This window comes from Siniperca chuatsi, linkage group LG22 (assembly GCF_020085105.1).
Source record: "Siniperca chuatsi isolate FFG_IHB_CAS linkage group LG22, ASM2008510v1, whole genome shotgun sequence".
NCBI lineage: Eukaryota > Metazoa > Chordata > Actinopteri > Centrarchiformes > Sinipercidae > Siniperca > Siniperca chuatsi.
In genome coordinates this window covers 17568764-17593017 of record NC_058063.1, presented here as the reverse complement: position 1 = coordinate 17593017, position 24254 = coordinate 17568764, and the positions used below count along the sequence as shown (strand labels likewise).

At 38.1% G+C, this 24254-nt stretch overlaps 1 protein-coding gene and 1 long non-coding RNA gene across 2 annotated transcripts; both read left to right on the top strand.

Annotated features, from left to right (window-relative positions):
- Positions 1–6076: 6076 nt before the first annotated feature.
- LOC122869776 (nuclear factor 7, ovary-like) lies at positions 6077–16619 on the top strand. Its single transcript, XM_044183075.1, has 10 exons — positions 6077–6190; positions 8150–8384; positions 8539–8908; positions 9159–9254; positions 10225–10458; positions 10628–10775; positions 11075–11101; positions 11951–12015; positions 13241–13363; positions 14704–16619. Exons 2-10 carry the CDS (start codon positions 8158–8160, stop codon positions 15088–15090), a joined length of 1677 nt encoding a protein of 558 aa, XP_044039010.1. The 5' UTR covers positions 6077–6190; positions 8150–8157; the 3' UTR covers positions 15091–16619.
- Positions 16620–18602: 1983 nt separating this feature from the next.
- LOC122869777 lies at positions 18603–19569 on the top strand. Its single transcript, XR_006376408.1, has 2 exons — positions 18603–18645; positions 18724–19569. It is a non-coding gene; the product is annotated as an uncharacterized LOC122869777 (long non-coding RNA).
- The last annotated feature ends 4685 nt before the right edge of the window (positions 19570–24254 follow it).

Genomic DNA, 24254 nt, shown 5'->3' with positions numbered 1-24254 from the left:
CACATGTAGTGAAGACTTTACACAAGAAATAATGTTAGTGTAATAGTAATAAGACTGTTTGCAGAGCAGCAGAAGAAAAAAATGGTACTCCATAACAGATTTACGGGAGATTTTATGCAGCATGTATGAATATCTACACATTTTGACACTGCCAAAACGTTCTCGTTTAACCTCACATGAGAACATTTTATTATGAATCACAAAGCTGTATGTCTTTTAGATATTAAAGGCTCTGTTGCACATGTGTCTAGGTTGTTAAATATCCCTTTAATCCCAGATTTGTGCATCTGTGGCAGGATGTCACAGAGGTTCACCAGCTTCCCAGCTGAAGGCAACTATACAGTACTGGGTTGAAAACATCTTAGAAAGTAGGTGTGTGTTGACTGCCAATATCAAGGAAAGAAGTAGATTCAATATGATTTGAGTAAAACCTGAGTAAAAGTTACTTGTTTTACTTGATCAGTTTTCCATATTTTATTAGTTTGCTAGTTTTATTAGTTTTGAGGCTCATAGTTATTGTCAGTTTTACAAAGAAAACTCACAGTTGTCACTGATTAGTTATGCTGCTGTTCTGCAATAAGTTGTCATATTAGACGACGTCACAGTTTGGTTTTTTTTGGCAAACCTAAATTCTACATGTGTACATAATTGTATTGGCAGCTTAAAACCTTATTCACTAGTCTACTAGTATAATATTGCAATAAACTCCGAAAGACAACTCTTTGTGAATTCATCTTTAAATGGCCACCATATACAATAATCCATCGTAAATTTTGAATGCACCTATTCACATCAAATAAATCTTCAGTTTCAAACAGTCCTGGTTATTCTGAAAATAAAATGTTCAGTACAAACATATTTGAAGCTAAAGAGAGACTTTCAGAGGCTGATAATTCTATAATTTAATTTATTAAGTGGTACAAAAACACAGTTTTTGACCTGGGACTGAATTTCCATGTCCACAGTATGTGAGATATTTATACATGGTACTTATTTGTCTTGTTGTGTATATGTGATATGTTGTTGGATATAAATTATACGTCTGTGTTTGTAGTCATTTAACATTGTAGCTGTGTTAATGTTGATAATGTTGTTAGAGGCGGTTACCAGTACAAGTTCCATCAGCCCATCTCTGTGGTCATTAAAGTGAATTGAAGTGAATTGCCACCTTATATATTTTACATGCTATACACCACGGCTGTTATAGCTTTAAGTGTGGCTGACTTGTATCTGTAATTTCATCATACATACACCTGTAATCATTACTTGATTTATTTGTTTCATTTTCAATTAGGCATTTAGCTTCTGTGTTACTGTACTGTGTGAAACATAGTAATTAAAAGTAAAAAAAGAAACAACTTGAGCCCATCATTTCTTCATAATTATTGACCTATTTCTTAACTTATATAATACATTCTTGTAAAAACTATTAAAACACATCATTGAGGCACACTGCACTATTTACTCCTGTTTGAGTTTGCATTTGCTAAAAACTAGTGCCCAGCTTTTTCAAGAAATTATTTTTAAATTTTAAATTTACTTTTTTTAAAATGAAACTTTATATTTGTTACCAATTTTTAGAGATTTTTAGTAGTAGGAGCCAATGAGCTTGAGGCTGAGTGCCACTGACAGAATAGTGAAGTCTGAAAGTAATGAGATAGATGGACTAATGCAATATTGGTTTTGGTCTTTTAATGGGATTTGATGACAATAGGGAAAATATAGAAAAACAGCAGCCTTATCCTTTAACATTCAAACTTTTGACAAACAGCGAGTGCAGCTGTACAGCAGACCAGGAAGAAAAAGGTCACTTTGCAATTCAGTCTAAGCCCTTCAGCATGTGTTTTCTTAGTTAATCTGGATACAAATGTGGTGCTTAATCATATATTTAAAGATACACTCAAGCTTTGAACCCATTACACTCTCTGTTACTAAACCTGCTTCTTAACCAGCTAAACTATTATAGCTTTCTGAGTTACATCAGCTCTCACATGAGGAAAAAATAATGGACTTCAGAACCACAGCTGGATCTGAATTAATATGAATATTTTTAAATTATAATAAATATTATTGCTAAAGGTATTATCAGTTACCTAAAATATATAATAATGTGTTGAGCAGTAAGTCAAAAGTACATTATAACCCTTCAAATGAACTCTGAACAACAAAACCTACATTGCCTCTAAGTTAAATATTACTACGAGTTTAAATGACGCACGGATGGTTTGGAACCTTTTTTACATGATCTCAATGGATATTAAGGATGTAAAACAGATGCAAAGCTGTGCTGTCTTGTCTAATGCAAACTGTATGTTGAACTGAGAAGTGACTTCTTTTAGCATGAGCGTACAATTATGCTAACAAATGTTCTGTGACAGGACAGTGACGGTGATGTCAGACAACAAGTCAGTCAGACAATTACACACATTAAAAAAATACCTTGACTAAAGCCGGTACTGTATGTATTATGTTGTAGGTCAGTTTAAGCTTTTGAGTTCAAGAAAAACACATTAATTTCTCTTTTTTTTTTTCATAATCTAATTTAATACATTTTCATAATATAAGGTCCAGAAATTAAATACAAATTTTGGAGTGATATATAAATATCTTATATAAATGTATATAAAGATAATGTTATAAGTCACTTCGAACCACAGATGATTTTTTTAAATGGCATTTGTTAGTATGACGGAGTGATGGCATGTGCAAAATGCTCCCAGCTCCAGAACTGGGAAAGTTGCATTTACATGGTATGCGTCTGTTATACAACCAGCACCACCAGAAGTGAAGTGACAAATGAATTCATGAAATTAATAAATTAAATGAATCTGTAAGCATTTCCTGCTATGTCCTGACTGCTCCACCTGGTGGCAATAAAATATGAGGCAAGCAGACGCCTCTCTTTCTCTAGCGAGTGGGAACACTGCCTTTAGTTTATGACTACTTCTCTAACATGTCAAGTGTAAGGTCATCATTTTGTCTTAAAACCTACTTAGTTTTCTGATAAAGACATTATAATTACTGATAAGGGACACCAAAACCAAAACTCTGCCCCACTTACTGGTTGAATTTAAAACAAAATCTACTGGAAATACAAGGGGAGAGATCTGTACTTTATGTCATTAAGCCCTATTAGAATCTGCACACTTGTTCATGCACACCACTCAAACCAATCATCAGTGACAAAATGGCTTTATAAAGCATCAGAGCACACATACTTCAGCAGTGACTAATCTCTGCTAAAGAGGCAGTGTTTTGTTTTAAAAAAACAAAACACTGCCTGACCTCAACACTGTTACTTTTTGTCCTTGCTACATGAAGGACACACTGGTTCACTGAAAGCTGGCACTGGACGTAAATCATGACAATCCAATATGGCCACTATTTCTAGGGATACTGGGTTGCCAAGTAAGAATCAGTTATGGATTTAAAAAAAATAGTTTAGTATTAATTAGTATTAATGCATGTCATTTTCCTGCACAAAAGTTTGACCTCATGATGATTATGACTCACCAAGCGATCAGAGCTGATAGCATGTCCACTTGGATCCATTCAGGTATTACACATATTGATACACAGGCCCAAGACCCACAGCAATACAACAGGGCCCTACAGGACCCAAAAAAGATGAAAAGCTTGGACCTGCCCCAGCTCGGGTTCTGGGATCCATCTCGTTTGCTAGGAACCGTGTGGACCCATAAAAACCTCCAGACTGTTGGGAGGAGACTAACATAAACCGAAATCTATGGCATGTGGCACATTTTTGACACCTAACCATCCAACAACCCGCCTTCTCCCTAAGAGTGTTTGTGGCAGTATAACAATGTCACCACGCTTCTGCGTTAGAAGACAGTCATTCATGCAACTGCAAGAGATGAATTGTCAGGTCTTTTGAAGTGTTTGAACAAACAAACAGTGTTTTTTTCTGGTGAAAACAATTATATTGATATAAATGGGACAGTCACCTGGCACAACTAAAGTAGTCACAAGCTAGTGAAGCAAGTGAGGTCTCTTGCAGTGTGCCTAGTTTTTCTACATATTTTGCTACATACAAAGTTCATCTGGACTGTCACATAGCAGATGATTGAATACAAACATATAAACAGCGAACGTACTGTGTCCTCCACCCAGTAATAAATGGCTGCACAGTCAGGATTTTTATCATCTCATCGTTACCTGTCTATTCATTCAACATCAGGACTATTGCCAGGACTATTCAGTGACTCCCAAGTCAAGTACCTAAGCCCAAAAACATTTAACATTATTTAAAGCTGTCTAGCAAACTTGTATAAATACATCATAAATCTGGAGGTATTATCATAGATTTTGTTATGCAAAATGCAAGTAAAGCCTACAGGTGTTCTAGTTTATTAGTGTAGTGTAGAGTTTAATAGTGTAAGTAGAGAAATGTTAAAATGAAGAGTGGGATGTTGCCATCTTGACCTACATTGTTATACATTAAGTATACAAAACTATTCTAGGATTTTGAGAGGACGAACTGTGGTTCAGGCTACAAGGGATGTGTGAAGTAGTGACCAGATGTGGTTTGACTTTAGTTTACGGTACAGTTTTCTTAATGAGCAACAAATGACCCTTTAAGAAAGTGAAACTGTGTTAAATGAAGGCCAAATAAATGTGTTGTCCTCTTAGCTCTCTGTGTTTTGACTATTATAAAAGCTATGCCCGATATAATATGGCATTAAATTTTTCTAATTACAGCCTGTGTTGTCTAATTAAGCTACCACAGGCCCATGTTGGCAGCATTAAATGTGGTGTCTAATTACGGTAGTAAAGGTAGAATAGTGTCTAACTGTAGCATATTTTGGATCTGACATGGCATTGTATTTGATTTGTAATGGTGTATTAGGATCTCCTATTTGGTTTCTAATTAGGGTATAATCTAAAATGTAAGTATTGTATATTTTGGGTCTAATACGGCATTATATGCAGTTTCTAATTACAGCATAATTTAGATGTATGGTGTCTAATTAGGGTATAACTGTGTTTGTCTAAATTATGTTTAGAAATCACTTTCAGTTGCTCTGTTTTGGATTTTTAACGTTCTTATGTTGCAATGTCTGCTACATGATGAAGTGACATGTTCATGTGTGAGTTGAAATGAATTAAAAATTTAGATCACATTATATGGTAACGATAGTCTTGAACATTTATTACAGACAAAAGCTCAAATAAATATTTAAGGATAAAGAGAGGGGGGTGCAGGATGTCTGAAGAGTCCTGCAGGCCAACAATTACAAGGAGTGGATGATGGGAATCCAGCCCAGACTGACCTGAGACCGGGACGGAAGCTGCTAAATCAACGGGGGCCACCAGAAGCATCTCAGAGGGGCCTTAAGCTCTCTGCTGGTACACCCTCAAGAGAAGACCCCTCCGGAGAGGAAAACTGGAGTGTTGTATGACACAACGTGTGACAGCTGTGGGGAACACTACTGTACATCAGTGAAACAAGTGGAAAGAAAAGAAAAATAACAATATAAAACGTACAAGCATTGAACCAGCTCCCTCCTAAAGGTCTGCAGGCAGCCCAAGGCAATGACACCAATAAGATAAAGATGAGAATACTAAATACAAGGAGAAAAAACATAGAGAGTGGACCCTGCTAGCCCACCCCGGCCGCTTCCTCTCAGGCTCCTACAAAAAAATAGATTTTGACATTTTATTCTTTTCTTTTTCTTCTCTCTCCTCCTTGCACACAACTGCACATTCCTCTGCTCACACTTATGCATCCATGAATACACAACACACTTACACACATGCACAGCAGAGAAACACACAAATATGAAATATTTATGCATAGTTCTCCCACTAACAAAAATCTGTACCAAATTTAAACATAACCTCTGTTTGTTATGTCTTACTGTTTTGTGTTATTGTCTGTATATTTCTCTTCCTCTCTCCTGATAACATACATGTACAGTACATTTGATAATTGCTCACTTTGTACTTAAGAGCAGCAGCTACAGTGAATTACAGTTGAAATATAATGTGTATACTGGTGAAGGCTAATAAGCAAAACCAGAATAACCTGTTTAACTCTTTGACAAATGTCAGTGCGTGAAGAACTTTAAAGTCAAGCGGCATCTATTTCAGGAAGAGTTTGTTTTGACAGTGTTCATACAACGGCTGGCAACACATTTGTTAAGGAGTATCCGTCTGTCGACCCACACAGGTAAGACATTATTTTTACTTAGCAAATAGTGTAGAGAGTAAGAACGTATACAATCAGTAGCCTCTGTTTCAAGATAAACTGACTTTTGCCATGAACGTAAACAATGTCAGCAATGTTTTTCAAACGGAAAATGCTCAGAGGTAAAGCAGTCAAAGTGGATATAATGGGAATTGCATGTAAAATGTACCAAAAAAGGCTTACCATACCATTTTTTTCAAACAAAAATGCACTTTTTAACCAGCGTACGGGGACAAATAACTCTGTACAGGACCAGAAATGCACCAAACATTACCACAGTATGTTTTTATCTAAGGTATTTTTTCACACAAACCCTTTTACCAATTTGAATTGTATTTTTATGATTTTGTTAGAGTTTGTGTATCCGTGATAAAACAAAGGAGGGCACAGACATTGCAACATTCCTGTGTCAGATTCAAACCTATAATGTTACAATTACTTGGCACTGATCTGATCTAACTTCACCACTGGGACATTTTGACACTCCAACCTAATGGATGATGTGTTTCAAAATGTTCCTTGAATAATTTCTGAACTGTTTCTCTGATTTAACCTGTCTAGCAGCATTCCTTTGCTGTAGATTTTTATATCAACAAACCATTCTGGTCTGAGAGTCTGCAGGCTTTTATTCCAACTAAAGAACCTTATTTGACCAAAATCCCTTTCTGGTTAATGAGTGGAAGTTGGTTGCTGTTGGCAGCTGTGTATACATTTATGGTGGTCCTGAGTGTCAAACACAACAACATTTCACAAAACACAATGACATTTCAGATTACAGAAAAGGAAGGACAACACTTCTTGTTTGTAACTGGATAGAACCCAAGTCCCTGGCGACAGTTCAATGTAATTTCCTGTTTGTGTAGCTGAGCCTAGCCTACTACTCTCAGCAGTGTCTTTGCACAAATCTTAAACTTAGTTTAAGGATGGAAGAGGAGACTGAAATCATAAGAGAATACTTTAACAAAGGACATATGATGTAGCCTAATTCTTGATATGATTTCAACATTAAAATGTCCCGTGGGACACAGAAGCACGCTTGAAAGAATTAGGACTGAGGAGACGGGGCAGCTAGCCTATTCTTTAACATCAGGCTATCAGAGCAGATAGATGTCAGATAGACGTCTAAAATCTAACAGTCAGTTTGAACTTAGACTACGTGACGTCTATTTTACATTTAAAAATCTTACTCAACAGCATTTAATATTCAATATTTAGAATATAAAAGTCATAATCTTCCTGCATCTGCTGTCTGTGTCCGTTTTGGAGTACATGGACGATTTGCAGAATAATAAGGTGATCAAACTCCCTATTAAGTGGGTTTTTAGAATAGTTAAGAATCAATTGACTGACCTGGCCACTCAATCCATAAGGAGTTTGAAAGTCTGAGTGACATAATTCAAATATTAACCTTCCTTTAGCTTGTTCTGGTCTTCACTGACTCCTCAGCTAAAGATTTGGGTATTAAGCCTAGACTCAAAAGGAGAAATCAAGAAAGCTCACTAGCAAGTGCCTTGGTTCCCACAGGACTGATGTGCAAAATAAATTACTGGAACACATTTTAGACTATTTAGACAGCATGTGTTACAGTAACCTTAGTCTTGTACCTTTTAGTACAGATGCATACATAACGTCTTTGCCTTTTGTTGTTCTCCTCCAAGGCTATAATCAATCGGCCATTTGTTGGCTATTACCTTTGTAAAAGAAGAGTTTGGATAGATCCAATTTTTTTATAATAATGGATACTACTATCCTGGTGAAGTCTCAATAATTAAGGAAATTTAGGTTGTATTTGTTTATATACAGTACTTAACAGGTAATATCTGACAAAAAGCTAGGGGTTGAGGAAATTCTTTTCAAACAGCATTTTTACATTATAATATGTACGAGATATCCACACATTTTTGAATATGCATGTATAAGTAAAATAAGGTCATTCTTCAGTCAGAAACATGGCCTCTGCATTATCTGAGGAGCAGTTTTGGTGCAGCATCTGTCTGGATATCTTCAACAACCCTGTCTCCATCCCATGTGGGCACAATTTCTGCCTGGGATGCATCAAACGCTTTTGGGATACAAGACATAAGTCAGAGTGTCCGGTGTGCAAAGAGGCCTTCAGAAAACGCCCAGAACTCAGGATCAACGTAGGCTTAAAAGACATCACTGAGCAATTTAAAAGGTCTGTTGATATTATCTTTTTTTTGTGTGTGTATAAATTTTTAAACAATGTCTTGCAAAGTAAAATACACTTTTTAGCATTATTTTTCATTTTTCATTTTTTCTCCTTTTTTCATGTTTGATATAAATTAACCAGATCTGTATTCAATCAAAAGGTCTCTGAAGGGCAAGCCAGCATACAAGCCAGCCCCACCAAAGAGACTTGTCCCAAGACAACATTCTGTGTCTGATGTTCCCTGTGACATCTGCCAAGGAAACAAGTCAACAGCGGTCAAGTCGTGCCTCGTCTGCCGGGAGTCTTACTGTGAAATTCACCTGACTCCTCATCTAAGGGATCAAATGATGACGAGGCACGGGCTGACAGATCCGGCCACCTTCACCACCAGTCACATCTGCAGAAATCACAACGAGTTCCTGGAGATGTTTTGCAATAGAGACCAGACACCTGTTTGTATGAAATGCAAAGAGAGGGAACACAAACACCATGAGATTGTCCCCATGGAGAAGGAGAGCATAAGGATCAGGGTGAGGAAAAGAGATTTATTTTATCTAATGATCTACTTCTATCTTTTACCCTGAGATTTCATAATAATGCATGTTACATGCAGTTCAATTTTATGTTTATTCTATTATACAATACCACTGATGGTCTATGCTGCCAATATACTGTCAATGTTCTGCCTGCAAATTAATATAATATATTTTGTTATTGTAATAGTTGCATTACAGTGTCCCTGTTTATGTATTTGTGTTCACCTTTCACCAACTTTTACAGACTCAAATGAAGAAGACTGAAGCAGAGTTTCAACGGATGCTGCAGGCCAGAATCAGAAAGTTTGAGGAGATCAAGGTTTCAGTGGAGTTGAGCAAAGTAAGTGTTGTATTTTAATGTTTTTCAATTATAAACATAAACATTTATGGGACAGAAACATGTATGTCCCCACTTGATTTTTAAAAGAGTTGTCATTGTTGTCTCCTTGTGCTTTGCTTATATACACATAAAGTCCTTTCTCATATGCACCTTTATCTGTAAATGCTTGGTTTATAACTAAATACCTGCAATACAGAGGACATTCTCATCAGTCTCAGCTGCACTTTGTGTTTAGTGCTGATTCGCAAATGTTAGCATGCTAACATGCTAAGATGGTGAACATGGAAAATATTGTACCTGCTAAACATCAGTATGTTATCATTGTTGTTCTGAGCATGTTAGCATGCTGGTGTTAGCATTTAGCTCAAAGTGCCACTGTGCTTAGTACAGCTTCACAGAGCTGCTAGCGTGGCTGTAGACTCTTTGACTCTTTTTAAACTCTGATTTAATTTCATAATAATAATAAAATAAAATAAATTGGGGCCAGCAGTAGCTCAGTAGTAGGTTTGAGTCCAGAATGGATCAGTGGATACGGAGGTGGACCCTGCCGAGGTGAACTGAGCAAGGCACCTAACCCCTAACTGCTCGGGGCACTGCACTGTGGCGACCCATCAATTTGACATACAGTATCTACACATCAACTGCATGTATAGGTTTCTCCTGTGTGTGTAACAAAGTACTAAGCGGAGTGTAAAGATGAATTTTCCCCAAGGGGGATTATTAAAGTAATTCTTCATATTTCTTCTTCTTAAAAATCCATCATTTAAGTCTTCAGAATTCAGAAAAGTCTTCTCTGTTGTTTCATTCCTTTTGGTCCTCAAATCTGAAATGAAAAGTTTTCACAGTTTATTGTTTACAGTCTGTGGATGTCTTTTTTTCAACTTCATCCAGTGAGGGGTGCTATTTTGTTACAATCTTATATTTGCGTTATTTTACATATTAATTCATCTTGATTTATACGTATCTGCAGGTAAATAAAGAAAGAGAGATACAGTCAAGTGTTCAGGTCGCCACCATGATGGTAAGCGTCATTGAGAGAAACCAGGCTTTGCTCATCGAGGAGATCGAGGAGAAGTACAAAACAGCTGAGAGGACAGCGGAGGAGCTTCTCAAAGTGCTCCGGCAGGAAATCAATGAACTGCAGAGCAGATGCAGTGAGCTGCAGTACCTGGAGCACACAGAGGATCCTCTTCATCTCATACAGGTCAGAAAGTCCTGCACACTCTATTCATGTTTTCATCTACTAGATTATTTATACAAAAGATATATTATGCTAAATTTATTAAATAAATACAAACACAATCCCTGATAAGAGAGAATCTTTTTTTGCACTCACAAGCAATGTGTGCCTCTGTTGTCCTCTTTTACTGTAGAGTTTCCCCTCTCTGGGTGCTCCAATGTCCACCAGAGATTGGTCTGAGGTCAGAGTCCACTCAGACAACTACATAGGGAAAGTGAGGAGAGCTTTCTCCAAGTTGGTGGACGTCTGCCATGAACTTGAAAAGAAACTGTCTGTAGAAGGTAGTGATATTGTTGCTGTCTTGATATTATTACCTGTGTAGGATGTGTACCTCGAAAAAGCCTTTTGTTTGCTAAATCTGCCAGTGTTCACCAATATAAGCATATCATATTTTACTATTTGTATGTCAAAAAATAATTTGTCACACAAGACAAAATCACAATAACTCAACAGTACATACAGCCTTTTATATATTTCAAACAGCCTCATACAGTTCTACTGCTCCATTTGCCAAATGTCAGACAGCTGTTTCATTTTGTTTTCACAAAACTGACAACATTTCTTGTCTTTTATTTTGTAGAAGTGAGCAAGATGAATCAATATGCAGGTATGTGTAAGGACATGTACTTAATAGTGTAAAAAAAGTTCCCCTAAAAATGTAACTTTTGTCATCATCTACTCACCTTCATATGTGCAATTTAATCTTTATATTTCCTGGAAAGAGAGTCAAAATCAGAATCAAGTTTATTGCAGAGTTGATTTTCACGTATAAGGAATTTGTCTTTTGGTGTTTTGGTGCATAACAGTAAACATTGTAAGAGAAAATAAAAATAGAAAACATAAATAGAAAGTAATATAAGTCAAGAAGCATAAATAAAAAAATGACAATAAAATATGAAAAAATATATTAAATATATGTACAATATAACTGGGGGTTTTTGTAATGAAAGAGCTGTACAGTTTTGTGCAGGAATGTGCAAAATATTGACTAGGGAATGTGCAAACGTTCACAGTATTAAGAATAAAAAATATGTGCAATGTACAAGATAGCAATCCAAAAGAGAAAAAAAACAATCAAAAAAATTATTGGAATGGAAATTTTGTAATTATGGTTCAAATTAAAAGGGTTAAATGTAAACTTTTAGGTTTTACCGATGTTGCAGCAGAAAGTAGTTCTACAGGCTACCAATTGGTTTCTAAAATACAGTACTAACCAAAATGTATTGCTCTGTTTGGAACAAAATAGGACACCGGCCAGTTGTGTTGTTGTGGAAAAGGCTGACATGGAGCTGTGATTGTTCAATTCCCTACATGAACATACAAACCTCACATGTGTTTTGAGTAATATGAAGGCAGAGAGATTGCAATATAACATTTTTGTGTGAATTATTTCTTAAAATCTGTGAACTCTGAATTAAATTATGTCATCTCATCCATTTATTTTGTTCATCTCCAGCGGATGTGACTCTGGATCCTGTAACTGCTGCAGGCTGGTTGATTCTGTCCCCAGATGGAAAAAAGGTCAAGTGTGACAGTATAATCACTGTCTGAAATATGTGACAAACTTATTTTATTATTATTATTAAATAATCTGCTTAAATTATATTTATTTTCCAACTCAGTGCTGTAATATCCATTTTCATGCTGATGACACCATCTTGCATGTCATCGGCCGTACCGCAAACCAGGCCTTCTCCAGGTTACAGTCTGCTTTCGATGTCCTCCAGACCTTCCTTTTGATTTAAAGCTTGTTCTAAACTGCAAAAAGACAAAATTTGTGCATTTCACAAACGCACGGACCATTGAAGGTCGCAAACCTCTCCATGCTCTAAATGGAGATCTAACTGATTGCATTATAATAGGAATAGGAGGAATAGGTTAGACAGCAGATTGTCCTCCAAAACTCATGTTGAACATCTTGCTCAAAAAATTCAAATGGGATTCTTATACCGAAACAGAGCTTGTTTCTCCTTTGAGTACAGGAAAACCCATTACACAATCCATAATACTGTCTACATTGGACTGTGCAGCTACCCTGTATGCTCGTGCCACTGAATGCTGTCTACAACAGTGCCGTTACATGAAAAGGCTGGATGGTCATCACTGGCATCTAGAAGGCATCAGCATACCTGTGTCTTAATTTATAAGACCTTGCTATCTAAGCTGCCGAGAGATTTAACATGCTTAGTTGAGTTCAGAGCTAATAACCATGACAGCAGATCACGGGATAGATAATAACCATGACAACAGATCACAGGATAGCTTGGCTTTAAAAGTTCCTCATACCAACTCTGAACTGGGAAGACTGGTTTTCAGTACTTTGCACCTTATTACGTGAATGATCTGCAACACAGTTTGAAGTTAGCTACACTCATTCCTCTGCAAGACTTTAAAGCTTTAATAGCTTAACTAACTAGTATATGTCTAATAATATTAGTTTTTGTTCTAATTAGTGTGTGTATGTGTGTGTGTGTGTGTGTGTGTGTGTGTGTGATGGTTGTTTTGTGTGAATAATTGTCTTGTTGTGATCTTGTGTATATTTGTTCTTAGGTCTCTCTTGCAAAAGAGATCCTGAGCTCATTGAAATTTGATTGGCAACGAAACTGAACAAACAAACAAACTGATTATGAAGATGTTGACTCATGATTATGAACATCACTGATAATGTCCATGATGTAAAAACAGAATGTCAGTTGTTGTTGTTGTTGTTATTGTTGTTGTTGTTGTAAATGTTGACGATCCACAGGTGAGTCTCAGCAGCCAGCAGAGGAAAGCCTCTCCCCCTGACGACCCCCGCAGGTTTGACTCCTGCGTCTCCGTTCTGGGGAAACAAAGATTCACCTCTGGAAAACACTACTGGGTGGTTCAGGTAGAAAATCAGACCTCCAATTACACTTTGAACCTCAAACACTATTGACTCTACATCAACTGGTCAATCCTTACAAACATGCTGTGCTTATGTGCATTATTATAATCCTAAAAAATTGGTTTTAAGTTTAAGTCAAGGTAAAAAGTTTCCAAAGATACCCAAAATGTCATAAAGAAAGGAACACAAGATTTACGGGACATCTAGATTTACCCCCCATTTTATATAATAGTGCAACCATAAACAAGGGTTCTTGAATTTGATGTTTTACTCGCTGTAAGTTGGCTTCAATAAAGCGACAGAATAGCAGGTACAGAATAGAAGTGTAGAAAAAAATGTCTTAGTTGGACCACTAAACATAAAGTTCATGTTTACAAGAGGTATAAAGAGGCTCCCTTATCCAGAGTGTATATCTCATATCTGCTTCTTGTTTTTAAGTGATTACGTACGTACGTACATGGAGGTGATATAAAATTAGCTTGGGAGGAGGTAGTGCATTCATGTTTTTAAATATTCTGATATTCTCTCTACTCTTTTATCATAGTGTAAATTATTATTTTATGTGTAACAGCAACCAATAATCAGTCATGGTTACAATAAAAAATGTTAGATTTTGGGGGTTTTTCTGATTGATGGATTTGTTGTACATCTACATCAAGGTGGCCAGTGGATCTCATTAAAAAAAACCTTTGCTTGCAGATCTGCATTATGTGCTGTTGATGTGACCAGTTATTTATGCAGTATGTTCTTCTCTGGTGTTAAATGAACACTAGTTCATTTTGAAAGTTTTTTCTTTATGGGTTGAGAAAATTCTCCTACTATTTAAAAAAAAAACTTGGATTAGCTGGAAAAAGCATCATCACAAAGCTGAAAACAGGGCTGCTTTCTTTTTAAAAAAAAACTCACTTGCAGATATGTACTATGTGCTCTTGATGTGACCAAGTCACTCTTTACACACCTTTAGGGCTGTAAGGATGCTGAGCTATTTCTTTATGCAGTACAGTATGTTCTGCTCTGATGTCTAATGAACACTAGAAATTACAGCAGAAGACAAGTCCATTATCCAAGTCCATCAGGGACTAGAATAAATTCCGATCCGACCTTGTTCTCTATTTCTAATCTTGCACGATGACAGAAGACCAAAATGATGTCCTGCGTAGGCTCCTGTGACATTTGTTTACAGGCCCTGGTCAGCTTGTATTTAGGCAAAAACTATCACAAGAATTTCTGCTGTGTTTTGCACAAAAGAAAACAAGATAACAGATGTTATCGGACCCTTTAACAGTAGCTAATGTTGCATCGTTAATTTGCTTGTCTAATTCTCTATTCCGTACGTGTTTCAGGTTGGAGATAAAACAGACTGGGATCTTGGCGTGGCCAGAGAGTCCATCAACAGGAAGGGGGCCATCACTGTTCGTCCTGACAGCGGTTACTGGGCGATCTGCCGTCGAAAAGGTGGCAGTCTCAGCGCCTGCGCCGGCCCCTCCGTCACCCTCAACCTCCAGGAAACCCCCCAGAAAGTCGGTATCTTCCTGGACTACGAGGAAGGGTTGGTGTCCTTCTACGACACTGAAGCAAAGACTCACATTTATACTTACAGTGGATGTAACTTCACTGAGCCTCTCTACCCGTACTTAAACCCCTGTCTTCATGACAACGGGAAGAACACCGCTCCATTGATTATCTGTCCTGTTGAGGTTGGGTTCACCGAAGAGATTGTAGCATTTTGAACAGGAGACTCAGGGCACACTTGTTTAGGCGGCAAAGTCTGTGCACATGTCCTTATCTGTTTTGACTAAACTTAAACCCTTTTTCTCCTAATGGACCACAGGTCATCCGCAACTCCTCTTCATCGCCCCCAGTCCTGGGCCGCCCTCTTCAGCTCCATCTTTTGCCTTTGTGTCTATTGACCTCCTCCAGCTGTTTCTGGGTCCCCCTCGTTTTCTCTTCCCTTGCAGGTTCCATGTTAGGCCTGACTGGTTATATTTGTTTTTGGACTTCCGTAGTATGTGTCCAATCCAACCCCACTTCCTTTTCCTCATCTGGGTGTCTGGGTGTCTGCTTTCTCTTGGTTTGTTTTTTTGCCACAGATATTCATTTCTGATGGTGTTTGACCAGTGTATCTTCAATATGGTTCTTAGGCACTTGTTGACAAAGGTCTGGACTTTGTTGGTGGAGGATTTTGTTACTCTCCATGTTTCTGAACCATAGAGCAACACTGATTTAACGTTGGTGTTGAATATCCAGAGTTTTGTGTTTTGGCATATTTCCTTTGAGTTGGTGGGCCTTAGTGTAACAAAAGCTGTTCTAGCCTTCCCAATTTGGGCTTGAATGTCTGCATTTGTCCCTCCATCTTTGCCCACAATACTTCCAAGGTAGGTGAAGGTGTTATCATCTTCTAGCTGTGCTCCTTCCAGTCGGATGGAGTCATCGCTGGAGTTGTTGATGCACATTACCTTGGTCTTGTCTAGGTTGATGGTAAGGCCTATTTTGTTGTTGCTAGCAGGTTAGTCTTTGCTTGCATCTGTGGGTGGATGACATTAAGGCTATCTCATCTGCAAAGTCCAGATCATCTAGCTGGAACCAGAGCATCCACTGTATTCCAGACTCTTGTCCCTCTGTCGTTCTTCTCATGACGACGCCCTCTGACGCCAGTGGCTATGGTAAAAGGTTCTGTGAGGCAACCGTTGTGCACTACTCTGCATGACAAGTGTTGGATCCTCTGTATGATAGTTGTTGATGTTTATAAGTGTGGAACTGTTGATACTGTTATTATGTTTATCCATTTGTAAAAAGTAATCCTAATTTTATCTTCAATCATTTTTATGCATTATAAATATTTAGCATTAAGTTTTGAAAATTGTACACACTATTCTGCTATACATATTGAATATTTATACTTTTTAACCCAATGCATCTGCAGTTTGGAAACAATTTATTTGGCTTCTTTTGACAGCTGTGAAGAGTTGTATACATATATATATATGTGTGTGTGTGTGTGTGTGTGTGTGTGTGTGTGTGTGTGTGTTTTGCATATTTGTACAAAAAGTGGGAGTCCTGCTTTTCTAGAACCACCGGATATCGCTTGTTTTTTTTACCTTTTTATATTGTTTAGTGTACTTAATTGATTTATTTTTGCTTACATTTGTGAAGAAAAGAGACACATTACCACAAGATCATTTTTTCTGAGGATGTAAGCTTTCAATGTACAAAAGACTATATGCTTTTGCACTAAATAAATAAACTATATAAAACAATACAAACATTTTTTTTTATTTGGTCTTAATGTCCTTGTTGGTAGAATTGTTATGAGACTAAAATATATCTATTGAATTACTTGAATGGCATAGTTTGTATTTGTAAAAAAAATAAATTTTTAAATGACCACTAGAAGTCACCACTAAGTCATACATTTTAAAAACATGAACAGCTTTAAGTATAAAATGAATTCAATTCAATTCAGTTTTATTTATATAGCACCAATTCATAACATAAGTTATCTCATTGCACTTTTCCTATAGAGCAGGTCTAGACCGTACTCTTTATAATATTATTTACAGAGACCCATCAATTCCCACCATGAGCAAGCACTTAGCGATAGTGGCAAGGAAAAACTTCTTTTTAAGAGGCAGAAACCTCGAACAGAACCAGGGCACATAAATTACTTTTTTACAATTTGCATTTGAAATGATTGCACTTGCAAATGTCAGTGCAAAATGTAAATTATACTTTGGTGTTTCATTTTTACCTCTTTCTTTACTTAAGATTTCATGATGAAGCAGAGATGATTGTGTAAACTACTGTTTTTTACAGTCAATGGAAAACTCCAAAAGTGGTTTCTGTTTCAACAGTGGCCACCATGACAGAAACTGAAGCTGCTTTGAATCAAAACACTCACTAGGTGGCGTGTGTTACTAATGAATACATCAGCCATTAAAAAGGGAAAGTCCCTGAAGCTATGTGACTGCATTCTCTCTGCTGAGCTTTCAGTTAAAGGTCCAGTGTGTAGGATTACAGTTTTTTCTGAATGCTTAAACCCTAACCCTGATTCTTATACTGAGTTTGCAAAACTAAAAACACTGCTTTGCACTCAGTTTGCAATTTTGTAAGACACACTTTGCAAAACTGTAGGTACAATCCACTGCACAGCACTCTTTTTGCGGAACTGTAAACACAACTCACTGCTTTACACTCAATTTCCAAAATTATTAACACACTCCTAGCAAAACTATACACATGTATGGCTATTATTTACACTATTTGCCAACTGTCTGGCACACTGTCACATGTGAAAACTGTTTTAGATAATTAGTTCACTTTGCAAAAAGCCTAAGTAATATAAATAAGCAACAGGTAAGCTGCCCATGTGGAGTACCATGGAGGGAGCAGGAAGAGTGAGAAGAGTGAGAATTAGAGGAGGCCGAGGAAGAGGACGTGGAGGTGAAGAAGCGAGAGGGTGAGGACGACAAGGACAAGGAGGTGAAGTTAGAGGAAGAGGACAAGGAAGAGCAAGAGGAGGACGAGGAGAGGGAAGAGGAAGGGTAAAAAGAGTAAGAAATAGAATTACTGATGACATCAGAGCTACAATAGTGGACCATGTAATCAACCATGGAATGACCCTGAGGGACGCTGGCCAACGGGTTCAGCCTAACTTGAGCCGCTACACTGTAGCAAGCATCATAAGGACATTTCGAAATGAAAATTGGTTAGTACAGTCACTTTGCACTAAGTTTTGTAGCACTGCCATACTCTAATGCGAAACACAACAATACCATACATGTAAAAATACTGAAATTGTTACTTTACAGAATTGCAAGACGTCCAGATGCTGGGGGCAGAGGAAGAATGTTCACTGCAGAACAAGAGAACCATATAGTCAATATGGTGATTGCAAATAATTCCATAAGGCTACGAGAAATTCAGCAGCGCATAATTGAGGATGACACCACCATCCAAAACATACACGATGTGAGCATTTCTGTATTACAGTTTTTTCCAATTGCTAACACACTAAAATGACATGCACAGCACAATTATTTAAACTGACACACAGAGAGCAAAACTTCTTCTCAAGTCTCCAAAAGTCTAAACACCTTTTCTGCTTTACACACATTTTGCATTTCAAAATGGAACTTTTTAAATGCACTGAACACAGTTCTCTGCATAGTCTGTCCACATTGGCTCGCATTCTCAAGCGAAACCAAATCAGAATGAAACAACTTTATAAGATGCCGTTTGAGAGAAACTCTCAAAGAAACAAAGAGTTCAGACGAGCATATGTGGATGTAGTACTATAAGTACAACATTGTTTCCCAGTGTACTGGATAACACCATATTGACTGATTTTTGTTCTTTGTTTTCAGGGAGTACTGGAAATGGACTCTCATGCAATCCCACATGAGTTCATCTTTATAGATGAGGCTGGGTTCAACCTAACAAAGACCAGAAGAAGGGGAGAAACTTCATTGGCCACAGAGCCATTATAGATGTTCCTGGCCAACGTGGTGGGAACATCACAATGTGCGCTGCCATCTCCAATATGCATGGTGTCCTCCACAGTCATGCCAACCTTGGACCATACAACACAGCCCATATTCTCACATTTCTGGACAGACTTCACAACATTCTCATACCACCAGAGCGTATGAATGATGCAGACCATCAAAGAAACCGGAACGTTGTAGTATGGGACAACGTGAGCTTTCATCGTGCAGCCCCAGTCCAAAACTGGTTTGCTGACCACCCAACATTTCTCGTGCAATACCTCCCACCATACTCACCATTTCTGAACCCCATAGAAGAATTCTTTTCGGCATGGCGGTGGAAGGTATACGACTGGCAGCCCTTTGTGCGCATGTCTCTTGTGTAGGCCATGGAAGAGGCATGTGATGAGATTGATGTGGGTGCAATTCAGGGATGGATAAGGCACTCAAGGCGCTTTTTCCCTCGATGTCTGGCAAGGGAAGATATTGCCTGTGATGTTGACGAGGCGTTGTGGCCAGACCCGGCTGTGCGGCAAGATGCTGCCTAATTATCTTTCTTGCCTCTTTTTTTTACTGTAATATATTTTTTTCAGAAATGTCCTTTTTCAGTTTACTGTTTTTTGTAAGAATATTTTTGTTCAGTCCCATGTAAATATATCTGCTGTGCATATGTTGCACTGACTTGTTTACTGTAGTGAAGGAAAAAAAATAAAAATGTTGCAACAGCATGTGTGTATCTGCAAATATTTCTGTGCATGTGAACAATCTGATACATATTTTAGTATTATGGCAAAGCATACTAAAGATGGGGGTGCTTTTCATTATGCCCAACAGTGTGTAGGTGGTTAGGCAAAAATCTGGTAATATGAATGAAGTGTGTGCCATTTCATGCAAAAGTTTGATTTTGATAATGCTATGTGTAGTTTCGGTTGCAGTGCTTCATTTTGAGGATATATGAGGCAGGTTTTAACCTCACTAAAACAAGGAGACGTGGCAGAAACATTATTGGACACCGTGCCATAATCAATGTCCCAGGACAACGTGGTGGTAACATAACTTTGTGTGCAGCTATTAGTCAAAATGGTGTTGTTCACCATCATGCAACCCTAGACCCATATAACACTGCACACATTATTACATTCCTGGACACCTTCCATGACATGCTCACTAATGTTCAGAGACCAGAGCAGACCACATATGTCATCATATGGGACAATGTTAGTTTCCATAGGGCTGCTTTGGTCCGCAACTGGTTTACAGATCACCCGCTCTTCACTGTACTCAACCTCCCCCCATACTCTCCATTCTTGAATCCAATTGAAGAGTTCTTCTCTGCCTGGCGCTGGAAGGTCTATGACCGTCATCCCCATTAACTATGGAGGAGGCATGTGGGGATATTGACCAGGCATCATGTCAGGCCTGGATACGGCATTCCAGAAGATATTTTCCCAGGTGCCTTGGACTAGAGGACATTGCATGTGATGTAGACGAAATTTTGTGGCCTGACCCAGAGAGACGACGTAAACTGATTTTTTTTTTCTCAGTGAAATTATTATTTTGTGTTTTGTCTTTGAAAAAAACACTTGTTGTTTTGTTTTGATATGTGTAAATAAACACCAGTACTTGAAGTTTGGATCCCTTTATGTTTACAGAACTATGACAAAAGTATGACCTCAAACTGACATAGCTTGTGCACAGAGAAAGCAAAAGCCAGATGTGTTTTTTTTTCATACCATCAGTGTGTAGTTGGCGTGGCGCATTGTGTGCTTATTAATGTGATGGCTTGTGTTAACTGTTTGATACGAAAATACCATTTTTACGAAGGTTTGAAGAGTTAAGCAAGGTTTCTTAGCTTTTGCAAAAGAGCTAAAATGTTTTGCTGATTTGGTGAAGGGTTTTCTTATTTATGTGTAGAGTTTTGCAACAATAGCCAATAGTAACAAAAAATGTGCTCAAGCCATTAGAAAAAAACTGTAAGTGGCATCTAGTGGTGAAAATATAGTTTGCAACCATTTGAATACCACTCACCTCACACTCCCATTCCAAGCATGAAGGAGAAACTATGGTGGCTGCAAAATTCGTGAAAAACTTGAAAGTTCCCTATCCAGAGCCAGTGTTTGGTTTGGCCATTCTGGGATACTGTAGTAACATGGCTCTGTGGAAGGGGACCAGCTCCCTCTGTAGATAAAAACGGCTCATTCTAAGCTAACAAATACACAATCATTATTATTTTAAGGGGATTATACACTAATGAAAACTTACTTATAAACATGATAGTTCATTTCTGCCAATAGCTCCTCCTAAATGTTACATACTGGACCTTTCAAGCTCTAAGTATGAGGCTGAAGACAGGAACCGGTTGTTAAGCATCACCACACACTGATGAATGCAGAGCATTGTGCTGTCAGGTCTTCATGATTGACCGCATTTATAGACAAAGCAGCTTTTGTCAACACATTGCTCTAACAAGACTTACAGCACCTTGAACAACATGTTGGGTTTCATTTCCAAATCCTCTGTGACAGGTAAAGAACAAATGTTTGATGGTTTTATTTTGACTGCACAACTTCAGTTTGAATGTTTCACAGTTGTTCTGCCGGTAATCCAGGTTCTATCAGTTTGTTATATTCATCACCCAAGGGCTGTTTCATTGGTCCACTTATGTGTGAAGTTATGTTTTTACCAATGTCTGATAACCATCTGAATGCAAATACAATTGACAAGGATCACCTTACTGCTTCATTAACAAATGTCTTGCACAAAATAGATTGTAGGATACAGAGGGCTGCGAACTGTCACACCGTTGGTGACAAATTTGGACAACATAAGGCTACATTTGGTGGAGCCTTTACAATACAACAGGACTCATGAGACCCTGAATTGGGATGCAGCAATTGACTGACTTTATTGACAGGATAAACGTCCCGGCTGGAATCGCTTATGAAAAAATATATGTTGTACAGGAGCTGTTGAGGTGTAAAGCACAAATGCACAGCATTAAAACTATGCTTCCATTTTTAGCCATGCTAGTGGCATGCCTCTACGGATGGCAAGTTGTCTTTGGCCCATACTGAAATATCTTAGCATCTATTTGATGGATCGTCACACAATTTGGAACAGACATTCAGGTTTCCCAGAGGATAAATCCTCCTGATTTTGGTGATCCCCTGACTTTTCATCTAGCACCATCATCAGGTCAAAAGTGTAATTTGTCCATATTTGTCCTTGTGATTAAATACTTGGAAAACTAATGACATTCCCATCAGCCTCAGCTAAACTTTATGTTGCTAATTTGCAAACATTAGCAAGCTAACATGCTAAGCTAAGATGATGAACATGGTAAACATTATAACTCACCAGGAATGTTCTATCACTCACCTTCTGTTTGCGCTCTTTATAGAGCCTCTGTGTCAACTGATCAGGCAAAATAATAAGATATAGAACCTCCTAGTCAACCTTATTGCAAACACCTTCAGAGTTTTGATTAGTATCAGGTTACAAATTAAACACTCAAAAAAACCCAACTCTTAGCATTTAAATATACAACCAGCCAGCACTTCAGAGACAAATATGCCATTAGGGAGGTAGACAGTATGAAAAATCTAGGTAGGCAGATATCAAAGGACCAAACAAGCCTAGCCTCGGGAAATTATGACCCACTGCTTTCCAACATTAGAAAAGACCTGGCCAGGTGGAGTCTGTTGCCCTTCTTGGGATTGATCCAACACATTGGTGAATTTGTTCCAAAAACTGCCAGTGGATATTCCAGATGAGAAATATGTAGAATGGGACAAGTGGGTTTTGAGATTTCTGTGGCAGGGAAAGAAACCAAGTGTTAGATACAAGACCATCCAGCTAGGGATAAAGGAGGTCTGACACTCCCTTGCCTAAAAACCTATTACCAAGCAGCTCAGATTAAACCTTTGGTAAATATATGCAACCCTGACTATTCAGCAATATGGAAGTCGATTGAATGCCAGAACTTGATCAAGGTCTCACTACAGGCTATTATTGTACACAGTGAATTGAAACACCACCTGGGGAAAAACCCAACCCATGGTTAGACCTTTCATTCAAACCCTGGTTTATAGTGGCTAAGTTCTTTGGGCCCAAGGAGTCCTATTCACTGATCCACTGGGTGGCCTATGATCCATGTTTTATTTCAAACAGGCTGGATGCAAATTTCATGGCAGGAGCAAGGTATAAGTGTTTATTTGGATTTCTTTGAGAAATCCTCACTTAAAAGCTTCCAAGATTTGGGAACAATATGAGCTTGGCCAGTCAGAATTTCTTTAGATTCTTACAGCTGAGACATCACATTGATAAAATATTTAATAAAGAAGAATTGGAAAAATCAAGATCCGGATCTGGTATATTAAGAGTTTTTATTTCATCTTACAGAGCTAACCTAGGTCTCAGAACTATTTCTAAACTATACAAGGGCCTTTAAGAGCTAAGCAGGGTGAAGACATCCTACATTAAAGAAAAGTGGGAAAGCTAGGGAAGCTTTGTAATATCAACGGAGGAGTGGTGAATGGAGTGAATGGAGAAAGTTTAACTGGTCAGATACTTTATAACACCAGCACTTAAACAGTCCAAGGTGAGGCAGACAGCGTGCTGGAGAGGCTGTGGGACTGTGAGAGCAAATCATTAATCATCAGGTGTTCTGGGAATGCTCTGGGATTTAAAGCTACTGGAAGACAATCAGATATAGCATAGCAAGTTTTAAAAATTAAGATTGACTTTTGTTTTCAGGTCTTGTACTTTGGTAAGATGCCACCACAGCTTCTTGGCTAAAGCATACATGTTTAGAATACTGCTGGATGGCAGTAAAAAATTGTTATAAATACTTTGACAGCAGCCAATTGCCTGCCTAACCCATATGTGTAGTTACATAAACTCACAGCTTCCTAAAATAGCATAAAATATCCTTCAGGCGCTTCAGGTAGCTGTCGTCTCACCATCACATGTGTCCTACGTTCCTAAAACGGCTGCAAACTTCTTTTGTCAGAGCTGTTATGTGGATAGGTTGTCCTATATAATTAATGAGCAGAGATGTAAACATGCCAGTCCTGCTACAGTGCTTGTGACCACAAACATGTTATGTAAGTGTAAAAGGAGGTCAACAATCGGCCTACATTGCTGACATACTGAACGGGGTTGCACTTTACAGTTTTTTCCAGTTGCTAACACACAATTTTTCAAACTAGTCTGGTTTTATCAAAACACAAAACCACACACCCAAACTGCACGGTGTCCAATAATGTTTCTGCCACGTCTCCTTGTTTTAGTGAGGTTAAAACCTGCCTCATCCACAAAAAGCTGCTCATGACCCATGGCATCTGCCTCTAGCTCCATCACTCTCTGGACAAGACAAAACAAATGCAGCACAGCAGGCTCATGCACAGTAC